This window comes from Muscardinus avellanarius (genome assembly GCF_963383645.1).
Source record: "Muscardinus avellanarius genome assembly, chromosome: 5".
Classification (NCBI taxonomy): domain Eukaryota; kingdom Metazoa; phylum Chordata; class Mammalia; order Rodentia; family Gliridae; genus Muscardinus; species Muscardinus avellanarius.
Window position 1 is genome coordinate 75,250,771 of NC_137790.1, and position 14,170 is coordinate 75,264,940.

Genomic DNA, 14,170 nt, shown 5'->3' on the forward strand with positions numbered 1-14,170 from the left:
TGGTGGTGCACACTTGTAATCCCAGCATTCGGGAGGCTGAGACAAGAGGATGAGGTTCAAGGACAGCCTCAGCTACTTAGTGAGGCCCTTTGCAACTCATTGAGACTCTGTTTCAAAATAAAGAATAAAAAATAGGGTGGGGGGGTGTAGCTTGGAGGTAGAATACCCTGAGTTCCATTCCCAGTACCACACACACACACACACACACACACACACACAAAAAAAAAAAAAAAAAAAAATTACCCTTTTTCCCTGCTTCCCTGCCCACTCTGCCACCACTTCCTACCTTGTTCACTCCTTTACCAGCTTTGGAAATCCCTATGTCATATATTTACTAACATATAAGTAACCATATACCATGCATTACTCTAAGTAATGCTTTTTTATGGGGGGAGGTAGTACTGGGGTTCCTGGAAGCCTTTCTACCTCTGGGCTACACTCCCAGACCTATTTAATTTTTGGAAACGGTCTCTTAAGCCAGTGCAGCTGGCTTTGAACTTGCATGATCCTCCTGTCTCTGCCTCCCAAGCACGGGGATTACAAGGGTGCCACCACCACACCAGGCACTACTCTAAGTAATTCTATGTGGGATACAATCTATAAAAATAGAAACAAAGAAAGAGGAGGGAGAAAACCCATAAACAAAATAATATAATAGTATTTATAATAGCAGCAAACAAACTAGATAGTTGCCAATAGAGACATGAACTCAATACCTAGTTCAACCTTTAAAACTTTAATTAGGTAGGCTAGAATAACAGAAAAAAGTGCTTATGAGAGTAACAAGTAAAACTAGCTTAAAGTAAGTATGTAATTACATAGTAATAACAGAGGTGAACACAAAGGCAAAAACCAATATGACTTGTAATAGTGGTAGATTTATGAATATAATAAAATACTCAAGTTTCTAAGAAATATAGAATGTATAATACTCTACCAAAATGCACTCTTGTAATCCCAGTACTTGGGAGGCTGAGACAGGAGGATCGCGCAGGTTTGTGGCCAACCTCAGCTACTTAGTGAGGCCCTCCACAACTTAGTGAGACTTTTTCAAAACTAAGAATAAAAAATAGGGCTGGGGGTGTAGCTTGGAGGTAGAATGCCCCTGGGTTCAACTCCTAGTTCCTCAAAAAAAAACTAAACCCGAGATCATGTACTATTTTAGTAAAGTAGTATTTGAAACAACTGGTTTGGTAAAGTGCTTAATATAGTAGTAAACAACTACTAAAGAATGTCGTATTAGTATAATGCAATTGGATAAACATTTTGCAAATAATCTTTAAGTAATTTTATAGAAGAAAAAAACCATGCTAACTTCAATTTTTTAAAATACATTTTTATCAAGCAAAAGTAAACTAAACTGGTTGTGGTGGCCCATACCTGAAATCCCAGTACTTGGGAGGTTGAGACCAGAGGCTCACAGATTCACAGCCAGCCTCAGCAATTTAATGAGGCCATCCATAACTTAGAGAGACCCCCGTTTCAAATAAAATTAAAATGAAGCTGGGGGTGTAACTCAGAGGTAGAACACCCTGTGTTTAATCCCCAATTCCACAGGAAAAACAACCTACCATGTCTTATATTACCTTACCCTTGCTAAGAGTCCAGATTCTGCAACAGACTGCTCTTCTGGTACTGCCACGGGCTTACTGTGCTCAGCTGCAAAGGGTTGATCGGCTCCATTTTTATAGTGGTTTGATAAAGGTATCTTTGGTTCTAACCACTCGATTGTCGTTCCTGATGAAGTAAGAGAAAACTTTTGCTGAAACTTGCTCATAATCTGGAAAGTTCAGTAGATGTGGATTTTTTTAAACAATTGTGTTTTGAGCCTACAAGCCTAAAAACAATTCAACCTGTTCAATGACCCTAAAAGACTGCCACCTGTGTCTCATTAGCATGAGCACCGTGATTGGGTATTTACAAGGAGCATCTTGCAACTTGAAATCAGATACTATTTATCAGAAGCCAAACCTGAAGTGAATAGGACTAATGTGCTTCCTGGGTAAGCCTGTGAGCTGTAAGATATGTCCGGTCATTTGGTTTGCTGTCCACTCTGTATGAACTACATCCCTCTACTGATCAAAAAGGATGCAGTTACCCCTCAGAGGGCCAGGTATCTGGGACTGTAAAACAATAAAATTTGTTTTAGTCTGGGACTACAATTTTCTAACCAATCAAAATAGCCCCTCAATCTAAATTAAGAATTGCCAACCTCTCCTCCTCCTCCTTCTTTTTTTAATCATAAAAAATTCCATATAACTTTTAAAGTGAAAGACTCCTCTACTGAATAAGTAATAGCTGACCTAGTGAAAGTCAGTGGTCACATGTGGAGAACTGTCATGTTCTCAGTTAATGACTCAAAGGTCTCTTGTTACCTTCAACTAGTTTAACATAGATTCTATTCCTAATCAATAATGGAAAATGTTCCATTTGATTTCAGAGACTGATCTAGGTTTTTCAGAAGCTAGGTTATTAAGTGCTAAAATAAGAGATACTCCAGTTACTACAGCAGAAATTTGTAAGAATAAGAAATTTACTCAGTTTGTTGACAATACCCAAAATTTCAGTGGAGGAGCCGGGTTTGGTGGCACGTACTTGTAATCCCCATACTTGGAGGCTGAGACGTGAGGATTCCAGCTAGGATTTTCAGCTACTCTCAGCTAGTGAGTGAGGCCCTCCACAACTTAATAAAAAGTAGGGCTCGGAGTGTAGCTCAGAGGTGGAATGTTCCTGGGTTCAATCCCCAGTACAAAAAAACAAAACAAAACAAAAAAAACAGTGAAGGAGTAAATTACAAAGTACCCACCAGGCTACCAGAGCATCCTGCCTTGTGTCACTTGGCACTGAGGGGGCTCATGACTGAAGGAATGCCGGGATAAGTTTATGAGGCCTGTTTCAAAATTCCAAAGAAATAAAAACACTTTGCTTCTACCTTAAAATATTTACTTTGAATACCAAGAGCCAAATTTCCTTCCTTCAAAAATAAAACACACATGAACACTAACTAAAAGACCCATGTTAAGAGATCACATGACTGACTAGAAACAATAACAAAACTATTTATCAAGGCAATCGTTTAATCTCAGATCCCCTCTAAATCAATGGTCACTAAGTAGGCTCTGGATAACATATATTGCGACCTTACAGTACTAAACATGAACTTAAACCTAAATTTTACTATTCTTGTATTTATTCTTCTATAAAATCTCAAGGAATTTAAGAATAAATTTCTACACCCCTAATTTGAAAAGATCACAATTTACATTGTGAAATAATAGTTATTGTGAAATAATAGTTCATTAATTCCCCCAAATACCTACAAACCTCTGTTCCAAAAAACAGTGGTATGTAAGAATAACTTTCACTTTATTTATTTATTTATTTATTTATTTATTTATAGCACTGAGGATTGAGCCCAGGGGCATTCTACCTCTGAGCTATACCCCCAGCCCTATTTTATTATTTTTATTTTGAAACAAGGTTTTGCTAGGTTGAAGAGAGCCTCACTATTTGCAGAAGTTGTCCTCGAACTTGCGATTCTCCTGTCTCAGCCTCTCAAGTACTGGAATTACAGGCATGAGCTACCACGCCCAGTCCAAAAAAGGCAAATTTATATTAGGAATGCTTCCTTGATCATGAAACAAACATATAAAAATTGATTGTGTATTAAACCCATTAGGTCCCAAGTTTTCTTTTTCTTTTCTTTTTTTTTTTTTTCAGTACTGGGAATAAAACCCAGAGGCATTCTACCTCCGAGCCACACCCCCAGCCCTATTTTTTATCCTTTATTTGAAACAGGGTCTCACTGAGTTGAAAAGGGCCTTGCTAAGTAGTAGCTGAGGCTGTCCTCAAACTGCGATCCTCCTATTTCAGACTCCCAAATGCTGGGATTATAAGCGTGCACCACCACGCACGACTAAGTCCCAAGTTTTCAATTCCATGAACACTTCAAGAAATTTGACAAAGGTGCATTCAAATAGTTGGAAATAGTAATCTAGAGTTTATATATTATTATAGTATTAATATTATATTACTATTATCACTGTAATTATGCACCATATTAAAGTTTTTATAGGTATACATCTGGGACAATGGAACAGAAGGGGTTGGTTAATTAATTAAATTTTTTGTGATGCTGAGGATTGATTCCAGGAGTATTCTACCTCTGCTACCCCCCACTAGCCTTTTTATTTTTATTCTGAAACAGGGTCTTGTTAAATTGATGCATGATGCCTTGAACCTGAGATTCTCCTGGCTCAGCCTCCCAAGTACTAAAATTATAGGCATGAGCCACTGTGCCCAGATAAAATGGATTCATTTAAACCACACAAAAGAAACTTATGCAAAATTTTAAATTACATAGTATTTCACAAAGTAATTATTGAGCATCTAATCTAGTATCGACCATTGTGCTACTGGATATACTTATTTTGGTGGCACTGGGGATTGAGCCCAGAGGCATTCTACCTACGAGCTACATCCTCAGCCCTATTTTATTTTTATTTAGAAACAAGGTCTCACTAAGTAATGAGAGTCTCACCACTTGTTGAGGATGTCCTGGAACCTAAGAGCCTACAGATGTGTACCACCATGCCCAGCTGTTTGATATACTTTTTGTTTTTTTTGTTTTTTTTCTTTTTTGGGTGGTACTGGTGTTCCTGGAAACCCTGCTACCTCCGGGCTATACTCCCAGACCTATTTTATACTTTTTTTTTTAAAACAGGATCTCTTAATTTTTTGCAGTACTGGGAATGGAAGCCAAGGGCATTGTACCTCAGAGCTATACCCCCAGCCCTATTTTTTTAGTCTTTTTATTTTTGAAATAGGGTCTGAGTTGCAGAGAGCCTAAGTAGCTGAGGCTATCTGTGAACTGTGATCCTCCAGTCTCAGCCTCCTAAATATTGAGATTACAAGCATGCGCCACCACACCCAGCTTTTATTCTTTATTTTGAAACAGGGTCTCACTAAGTTGGGAAAGGCATCACTAAGTAGCTGAGTCTGGCTGCAAACCTATGATCCTCCTGTCCCAGCTTCCCAAGTACTCGGATTATAAACATGTGGCACCATGACTGGCCTTTTATATTTATTTTGAAACAGGGTCCTGCTAGGTTGATGAGTCTTTCTCTACTTGTTGAAGCTGTCCTTGAACTTGTGATTCTCTGGTATCAGCTTCCTAATTATTGGGATTGTGGGTGTGTGCCACCACACCTGGCTTTCAAGACCTTTCTATCAGAATTATTCATACACTTATTTTCTCACAATACTCTTTATTCATACTCTTAGAAGTATTTTATGTATTATTTGATGCTATTTGCGTGTTTCTTTCCCAATCGGACTACCAGTTCTTACACAATTTATGTGCCTCTCCAACAGTGCCCTATGATTGCTACTGAAAATAACTGTTGCGGGCTGGGATACAGCTCAGTAGTTAAGCACTTGCCTTGCAAGCATAGCACCCGGGGTTCAATCATCAGTATTAAAAAAAAGTTTGCTGCCTTGCCAGCCACCGTGGTACATACTCACAATACCACTAACGGGAAGAATTGCAGGTTCAAGGCCAGCCTCAGTAATTTAGTAAGACTGTCTCAAAATAAAAAATTAAAAGGGCTAGGGATGTAGCTCAGAAGGAGAATGTTCCTGGATTCAATCTCCAGTACAAAAAAACAAAAACTGAATAAGTTTGTTGCCTAGAAATACTGAATTGAAGCACACAAGATACACACTATATTCTTATTTCTCCTCAACAGAGACTTGCTGACTTTCTAAAATATTGCTCATAAGTAAGGAAAGTTGGACAGAGAAGAGAACAATGAGCTATTGGAAAATACTAAGCTATCATTATTAGTACAACATGATGAGCTTATTCATCTTATTTATAGGTGGACTTATTTTTGTACTCCCGTGCAATAACATTCTTTTCCCCAATACAATGAATTTCAACAAATAGGTGCTCTCAAATACTAGATTACCTTTTTTTTTTTGCTGTACTGGGGATGGAACCCAGGGGCACTGGCATTGTACCTCCGAGCTACACCCTCAGCCCTACTTTTTTATTCTTTATTTTGAAAAAGGGTCTCACTGACTTGAAAAGGGCCTCCCTAAATAGCTGAGGCTGTCCTCGAGCCCTGTTGCTGAGACTGTCCTCAAACCTGCGATTCTTCTGTCTTAGCCTCTCATGTACTGAGATTATAGGTATGTACCACCACACCCATCTCTGAGTTTATTTTTTGGCATGTGGAAATATAGGCCTCTAAAGAAATATATTAGACCTAAAATTATTTCAGGTTGAATAAAGGTCCTAATTATGAGAATATGTATAACGTCAGTGTGATCATTAAAAACCGAGAAGCTCTCTGGCGTTCTTTTTTTTTGAGATTTTCTGGAGTCGGATGACAAATGCAGTCCTTTCCATGTACTGGCTCTCAGAGTTGAGCTCTAACTTACCTGAAGGCAATGAGCCCTTTTGATGGGATGCATGCTGCAACTGGAGAATATGAAAGCAGTCATTTAAGCAGTTCATAGTTGCCATGGAAGTAGCTTTGAGCATTAAGAGATCCTGGTCCAAGGAACTAAGAAGGCCAGAAGCAGGAAGGCATTCAATTCGTCTAATTAAGTCTCTTTGTTGTCCTTCAGCATGAGACATCATCTAAGAAAAACAATAACTCATAATTTCTATAAAACATGTATATATTCAATTGCCAATTAATTACCATATTCAGCTTTTAGTCCTCTTTTTTTTTTTTTTTTTTTTTTGGTGGTACCAGAATATACTACCAGATCTATTTTATACTTTATTTAGAAACAGGGTCTAAGTTACTGAGAGCCTCACTAAGTACCTGAGGCTGGCTTGAAACCTGTGTGATCCTCCTGTCTCAGCCTCCCAAGGGCTGGGATTACAAGTGTGCGCCACCACACCTGTTTTGGGTCATTTCTTTTTTCTTTTCTTCTTCTTCTTCTTCTTTTTTTTTTTTTTTTGCAGGTCTGGGAACAGAACCCAGGGGAATTCAACCTCCTAGCTACACACCCCCTGCCCTATTTTTTATTCTTTATTTTGAAACAGGGTCTCACTAAGTTGCAGAGGGCCTCACTAAGTAGCTGAGGTTGTCCTCGAACCGAGACCCTCTAGTCTCAGCCTCCTGAATGCTGGGATTACAAGCGTGTGCCACCATGCCCGGCTGGGCCATTTCATTTTTAAGATGTATCAGGCTCACACATGTGTGAGTGCTTGTCCAGCAATGCAAGAAACAAAAAACTAAAAACAAAGTAAAATTAATTTCCAGTTTGGGCACTCATCCACATTTTTTTGGGGGGAGGGGGCGGGTCTGGGGATGGAACCCAGGGGCTTTCGACCTCCAAGCTATACCCCCTGCCCTATTTTCTATTCTTTATTTTGAGCCTGAGTCTCACTGAGTTGCAGAGGGCCTAAGTAGCTGAGGCTGTCCGTGAACCGTGATCCTCCGGTCTCAGCCTCCCGAATGCTGGAATTACAAGCGTATACCACCATGCCCAGCTATATTAGGCTGATTTTTATAAAAGTATTGAATATAACCTTTTCAGGTTAAAAAAGCTAATATACTCTTTGATTAGGAGCCCTGTTCTTCTAATACAGCCAATGGAATAACAATAATTGATGAGAAACCCTACATTTTAGGTAAAAACTGAATTTATGATGTTACTACCTTTAGTTATAAGCAAAAGATCCTCAGAGTGCCCATCCTTTGGACACTAGTTAATTCACATTGAAACTCTATAGTAGAGAGTCACAAAGACCCAGTAACAGGCCGGCAAGCAGAAAGCCTCTACAGAGGGTAAAATCTCAAACACAAAATGGTTAGTTTTCCCTGAAGATATATAGTAAGCCAAGACAACTTCAACTATTTTACTGAAGTATACCCATACAATGTAGCAGAAGAACACATATCACAAGTATATGGCTTAATGAATTTTCATAAACCAAACACACCATATTATCTACCCCAAGACCAAAACAAGAACATCTCAGCGCCCTCTCTCAAACTGCCATCACTAGCCATGATTGAAGAGTTCCAAAAATTTATGGCCGTTTAATTTTTAAAGGTTAAGGAACACACTGTAACACAGAGCTACCCCTAAACACTAATCTTTATTCTATCCCTTCTAGCTTAACAACTTTTAATGTTTCTTTTCCTTCCATTAGAGAATAAGACAGAAGCACCTTGGTTTCCTTAAGAGAAATAGTGACAAACTATCATCATCATAAATATTAAAATATAGCCGGGCGTGGTGGCGCACGCTTGTAATCCCCGCACTTGGGAGGCTGAGACAGGAGGATCGCACAGGTTCGAAGCCAGCCTCAGCTACTTAGTGAGACCCTGTTTCCAAATAAAGTGTAAAATAGGTTTGGGAGTATAGCCCGGAGATAGAAAGCCCCTGGGTTCCACCCCCAGTACCACCAAAAAAAAATAATTTGTGAAGCAAAGCAACATTAAGGACTTAACTATTCTACTTTTATATATGTGTAAAATTTTCTATATGTTTTTAAGTTTCGGCATCCTGTGCATACGTGCATGCGTATGCACATGTTACTAAGCATTGAGCCCAGGGGCATTCTGCCTCTGAGCTATACCAACAATCCCATTTTATTTTTTATTTTTAAAAAAGGGCCTCACTAAGTTGCTGAGGTTGGCCTCAAACCTGCGATCCTCCTGCCTTGGCGTCCCAAGTATTGGGACTACAGGTGTGTAGCAACACGCCTGGTCAAGGTTTGGTGCATGCGTGTGTGCATGCATGCATATGTAACTGAGGATTGAACCCAGGAGCATTCTACCCCCAGACCTATTTTAATTTTTATTCTGAAACAAGCCCTCAAAAAAATTGCTCAGGGCCTAAGTTGCTGAGGCTGGCCTCAAATGTACAATCCTTCTCTCTCAGTCTCCCAAGTACTAGGATTATAAACATGTACCACCACAACCATAGTTTTGGCTGTTTTGTTTCTTGGGATTGAACCTTGGGCCTTGCACATACTAAGCACGTGCTCTACCACTGAGCTATGCTCCCAGCTCCTTATATGTCAGTTTTATAAAAAGAAGAGTCACTTGTTTGCCTAGAAAGTCTTCCCACAAAGCTTAATGGCCCATATGATTACAAATTCTTTATCAATGGAGTCTGGACTTTACATGAGAAGTGAAGTCTTCTGAAATGTGACAGTATAGCTAGCACAGAGTTGACAAATATGAGGAAACTTAGGATACTGTATATAGTCAAGAAATGTACCCGTAATAAGTGATTTTGACATACTAGATGGGAAACAGTGAGGGTCCCTGAAAGCATGAAAAATATCTTTTTTTAAAAGTTTATAACAAAACCAAGCCGGCCCAATACCACTTAATGTATTTCAGCTTGACTTGAATTCATACTTACTTCTCTGACTTCCACAAGATGGTCTGGTGGTAAGTGTGCTCTTTTGCTCACTGACTGCAGTTTGGAATGACCAACATTAAAAAAAGAAATGGCATTTTGACTTGGTCTCCTCTGCGATACAGGAGAACTACCACTAGATGCAAGTGAGAAGCTGCGTGACTTCAGAGGAGGATTATTCTGTTAAACAAAGAAAATAATTCTTTTTTTTTTAAATTTAGGCTTTCTAACCATCACACTTCCATACACTTGAGGATTACACATGAACAATTTAAAAAACCAAACTAACCTACAAATTAACTAAAGAACTTTTTTTTTTTAAATTTTTTGGTGGCACTGGGGGTGGAACCCAGAGGCTTTCTACTTGGAAACAGGGTCTCACTAAGTTGCTGAGAGCCTCACTAAGTAGCTGAGGCTGGCTTCGAACTTGAGCGATCCTCCTGTCTCAGCCTCCTAAGTGCAGGGATTACAAGCGTGCACCACCTTGCCCGGCTAAGAACTTTTTAAAAGATAACATTTAAGCTATTCAAAGCTTAAGCCATTCATATATTCCATAGAGTAAGCTGGTAATTTACTTTAAATTTTTCCAGTTTTATATTCTCAAACTTTTTTTTTTTTTGGTGGTACTTGGGTTCCTAGAAGCCCTTCTACCTCCGGGGTACACTCCCACGGGCTACACTCCCAGACCTATTTTTTTACTTTTTTTTTATGTGGAAACGGGGTCTCTTAAGCCAGCGATGCTGGCTCTGAACCAGCGCGATCCTCCTGTCTCAGCCTCCCAAGCGCAGGATTACAAGCGTGCGCCACCACGCCCAGCTATTCTCAAACATTTTTTACATTTTATAAATATATATAAGAATAACAAAATTTTCCCAATTTCAGATTTTTAAACACCATGATCAATGCACTTATCAATTATGCAATATAATACATTTAATAAAACAAGCAAGTATTCTTTGAAACACACTCAGACTTTCTGATCACTGCCAATGACTAGAATTTTGCATTATGAGCAAAGCTATTGTGTCAAACTGATGACTAGGCCAGAGAGCTAAGCTACAAACAAATTTGAAAAATTACTTAGTGGAGCAAAACACCAGGAAGAATGAAGGGGAAAAAAGTCAAACTGTCACTTAGGTATGAAGTCCTTTAAATATGCTGCTTATATAGCAATTTTTAGATATCTCTAACTTCATAGTTCAAGTACTAAGACCCCTTTCACCTCAAAACAATGAACACTTCAAAGAAGATATACAAATGAATGGCCAAAAAGATCAGTCATGAGGGAACTAAAATAAAAAACTACAGTAAGGGGCTATTCAACACCCAACTAAAATGGCTCTTTTTTTCTCTCTCTCTTTTCTTCTTCTTCTTCTTCTTCTTCTTCTTCTTCTTCTTCTTCTTCTTCTTCTTCTTCTTCTCCTTCTTCTCCTTCTTCTCCTTCTTCTTCTTCTTCTTTTTTTTTTTATACTGGGAATTGAACCCAGAGCACTCTACCTCGAAGCTACACCCCCAACCCTTATTTTTTACTTTGAAACGGAGTCTCGTTAAGTTGCTGAGGTTTACCTCAAGCCTACAATCTACCTGTCTTAGTCTCCCATGTACTAGAATTACAGGTGTGCACACTGCACCTAGCTCGTTTTTTTTCCCTTAAAGAACAATAATAAGCTTTGGCAAGAATATGGAGAAACTGGAAGCCTCATACAATGTTGGAGGAATATAAAATGGTGTGTTTTTTAAAAAGTTTTGGGGTTCTTCAAAAAGTTAAAACAGAATTATGACTCAGCAATTCCACTTCTAGATACATAATCTAGAGAAATAAACTCATATGATCACCAAAAATGAGCACAAATGTCATAGTAGAATTATTCATAATACCTATAAAATGGAAATAACCCTAATGTTCTCTGAGTGGCATAAGGATAAATAAAATAGGATGTGTCCATAAAATAAAATATTACTCATTCTTAAAAAAATATTGTTATGCCGGGTGTGGTGGCGCACACTTGTAATCCCCGCGCTTGGGAGGCGGAAACAGGAGGATCGCGCTGGTTTAGAGCTAGCCTTGCTGGCTTAAGAGATCCTGTTTCCACATAAAAATGTTAAAAAAATAGGTCTGGGAGTGTAGCCCGTGGGAGTGTATCCCAGAGATAGAAGGGCTTCCAGGAACCCCAGTACCACCAAAAATATATATATATATTGTCAATGGTGGTGCACGCTTATAATCCCCGCACTTGGGAGGCGGAGACAGGAGAATCACACAGGTTCGAAGCTGGCCTCTCTGGCTTAAGAGACCCTGTTTCCAAATAAAATATAAAAAATAGGTATCTGGGAGTGTAGCCTGGAGGTAGAAGGGTTTCCAGAAATCCCAGTACCACCACCAAAAATATATATATATATTGTCATATGCAACAATATGGATGAATTTTTGCTAAGTGAAAAAAAAGCTATACACAATGAACCTTATTTTGTGTGATTCCATTTATATAGAAAAATTCACAAAAACAGAAAATAGTGCTTACCAAGGGTATGGGAAAGGCAGAGTAAGGATTAAGTGCCTGCTAATGGGCCTTGAGTTTTCTAGGGAGTAATAAAAGGTTCTGGAATTAGATAGTTGTGTAACCTTGCAAATACACTAAAACCATAGGATTCTATTCTTTAAAAGGATGAATTTCATGGTATGTGAATAGGATCTCAATTTAAAAATGTAAATAAAATTATTTTCCTATTCTTGTGCGTTAATATTGTTTATAATATACTATCATTGCCAGGCATGGTGGCACACGCCTTGTATTTGGGAGGCTAAGATTGTAGGTTCGAGTACAGCCTTAACAAGTAGTGAGATTTTCAACAATCTAGTAAGACCCTGTTTCCAAATAAAGATAAAACAGAGCTGGGGTATAGCTCAGAGGTAGAATGACCCAAGGACTCAATCTCCGGTACCACAAAAAATAAATGTATACATACACATATATACATGCATACACACACACACACACACACACACACACACACACACACACATATACCTTTCCAATAGCTTCAGTGTGATGTTGTGTACATATCTGAAGTCTGCTAACCCAGTGTTGTCGCTCTTTAGCATCTGTGGCTGTTAAAAAGAACATACAAGTTATTTGCTTTTATCTTTTTGGGGAAATGCAGTTATCTACAACATAATGAACAGATTACTGAAAAGGGTAGACTGGCTGGATGTGGGGAACGCCTGCAATCTCAGTACTTGGGAGACTGAGACGAAAGAACTTCAGGTTTAAGCAACTTAGTGAGACCCTGTTTAAAGTAAAAAATAAATAGGACTAGGTGTGGGTTTGGAAGGAAGAAAGGAAAGCAGGCAGGCAGGCAGGCAGGCAGGTACACACACACTTGTTCTCTCTAGAGCAAGTGTCCCATACTGGAGGAAGGTAGGAAAGAGGCCTATGCATCACTCTTATTAGGAAAATAGTTAGGTACAGGAATCTCATAAGGAAGATAGAACTTATGGAGCTAGGTGGGGATATGTTTTTAAGCTCCTCATAATCATCTATTCTTTTTTTTTTTTTTTTTTTTTTGGTGGTACTGGGGTTCCTGGAAGCCCTTCTACCTCCGGGCTACACTCCCAGACCTACTTTTACATTTTTGTTTGGAAACAGGGTCTCCTAAGCCAGCACGCGCGGCTGGCTTCGAACCTGCGCGATCCTCCTGTCTCTGCCTCCCAAGCGCGGGGATTACAAGCGTGCGCCACCACGCCCGGCGACACCTATTTTTTTATATTTTTATTTAGAAATGGGGTCTCTTAAGCCAGCGAGTCTGTCTTTGAACCTGTGCAATCCTGTCTCCACCTCCCAAGCATGGGGATTACAAGCATGCGCCACCACGCCCGGCATCTGTTCTTATTTAAACAATAAAGTTTATTTTATTTTATTAATTTTTTTCAGGTTTGGGGATGGAACCCAGGGGCATATGACCTCCAAGCTACACCCCCTACCATTTTTTATTCTTTATTTTGAAACAGGGTCTCACTAAGTTGCAGAGGGCCTCACTAAGTAGCTAAGGCTGTGCGAGAAACACGATCCTCTGGTCTCAGCCTCCCTTATGCTGGGATTACAAGCGTGCACCACCACTCCTGGCTTAAACAATGAAGTTTCATGTTGGTACAGTGGTGCACACCTATAACTCAGTACCAGGGATGCTGAAAAGGGAAAATAGCCAGTTTGAGTTCAGCCTTGGCAACTTAGCCAGAACCTCCTTCAAATAAAAAATAAAAAGGGCTGAGGATGCATCTCGGAGGTGGAATACCTTCCAGATTTAACTCCTAGTAACACACACACACACACACACACACACACACACACACACACACACAGAGTTTTGTTAAGGATTTGAGGTATCAATATTTTCCTTTTTTTCTCTCTCTCTCTTTTTTTTTTGCAGTACTGGGGATGGAACCCCAGGGGCATTCTACCTCTGAGCTACTCCCATTCCTTTTTTTAGTCCTTTTTATGTTTGAAAAAGGGTCTCACTGAGTTGCAAAGGTCCTTACTAAGTAGCCGATGCTGTCTGTGAACCACAAACCTCCTGCCTCTGCCTCTGCCTCCTGAATGCTGGGATTACAAGCATGTGACACCACGCCCAGCCAATACTTTCAGATCTTAGCTAAGTCAATGAGAATTACCATTATATACTTTATGTACGTTTATTAAATAAAATTCAAGCTTCTGAGTGAAAGTTATCAAAATGATATGATAATGAATACGGGCATTTTAATAAATCCCAGCTA

General features: G+C 39.3%; 1 protein-coding gene and 1 long non-coding RNA gene across 2 annotated transcripts in view; one reads left to right on the forward strand and one right to left on the reverse strand.

Moving 5' to 3' along the window:
* LOC308263049 overlaps window positions 1–14,170 on the forward strand; it is a 448,643-nt gene that overhangs the window by 171,577 nt on the left and 262,896 nt on the right. The gene's annotated exons all lie outside the window — the stretch shown is intronic.
* The window catches only part of OSBPL11 (oxysterol binding protein like 11), a gene marked incomplete at both ends in the record, with an annotated part of 87,565 nt that overhangs the window by 31,604 nt on the left and 41,791 nt on the right, over window positions 1–14,170 (reverse strand). The window contains 4 exons of the mRNA XM_080696727.1: window positions 1,592–1,737; window positions 6,445–6,646; window positions 9,400–9,576; window positions 12,426–12,505. Of these exons, the coding sequence (XP_080552853.1) occupies window positions 1,592–1,737; window positions 6,445–6,646; window positions 9,400–9,576; window positions 12,426–12,505 (605 nt within the window). The remainder of the gene's footprint in view (window positions 1–1,591; window positions 1,738–6,444; window positions 6,647–9,399; window positions 9,577–12,425; window positions 12,506–14,170) is intronic.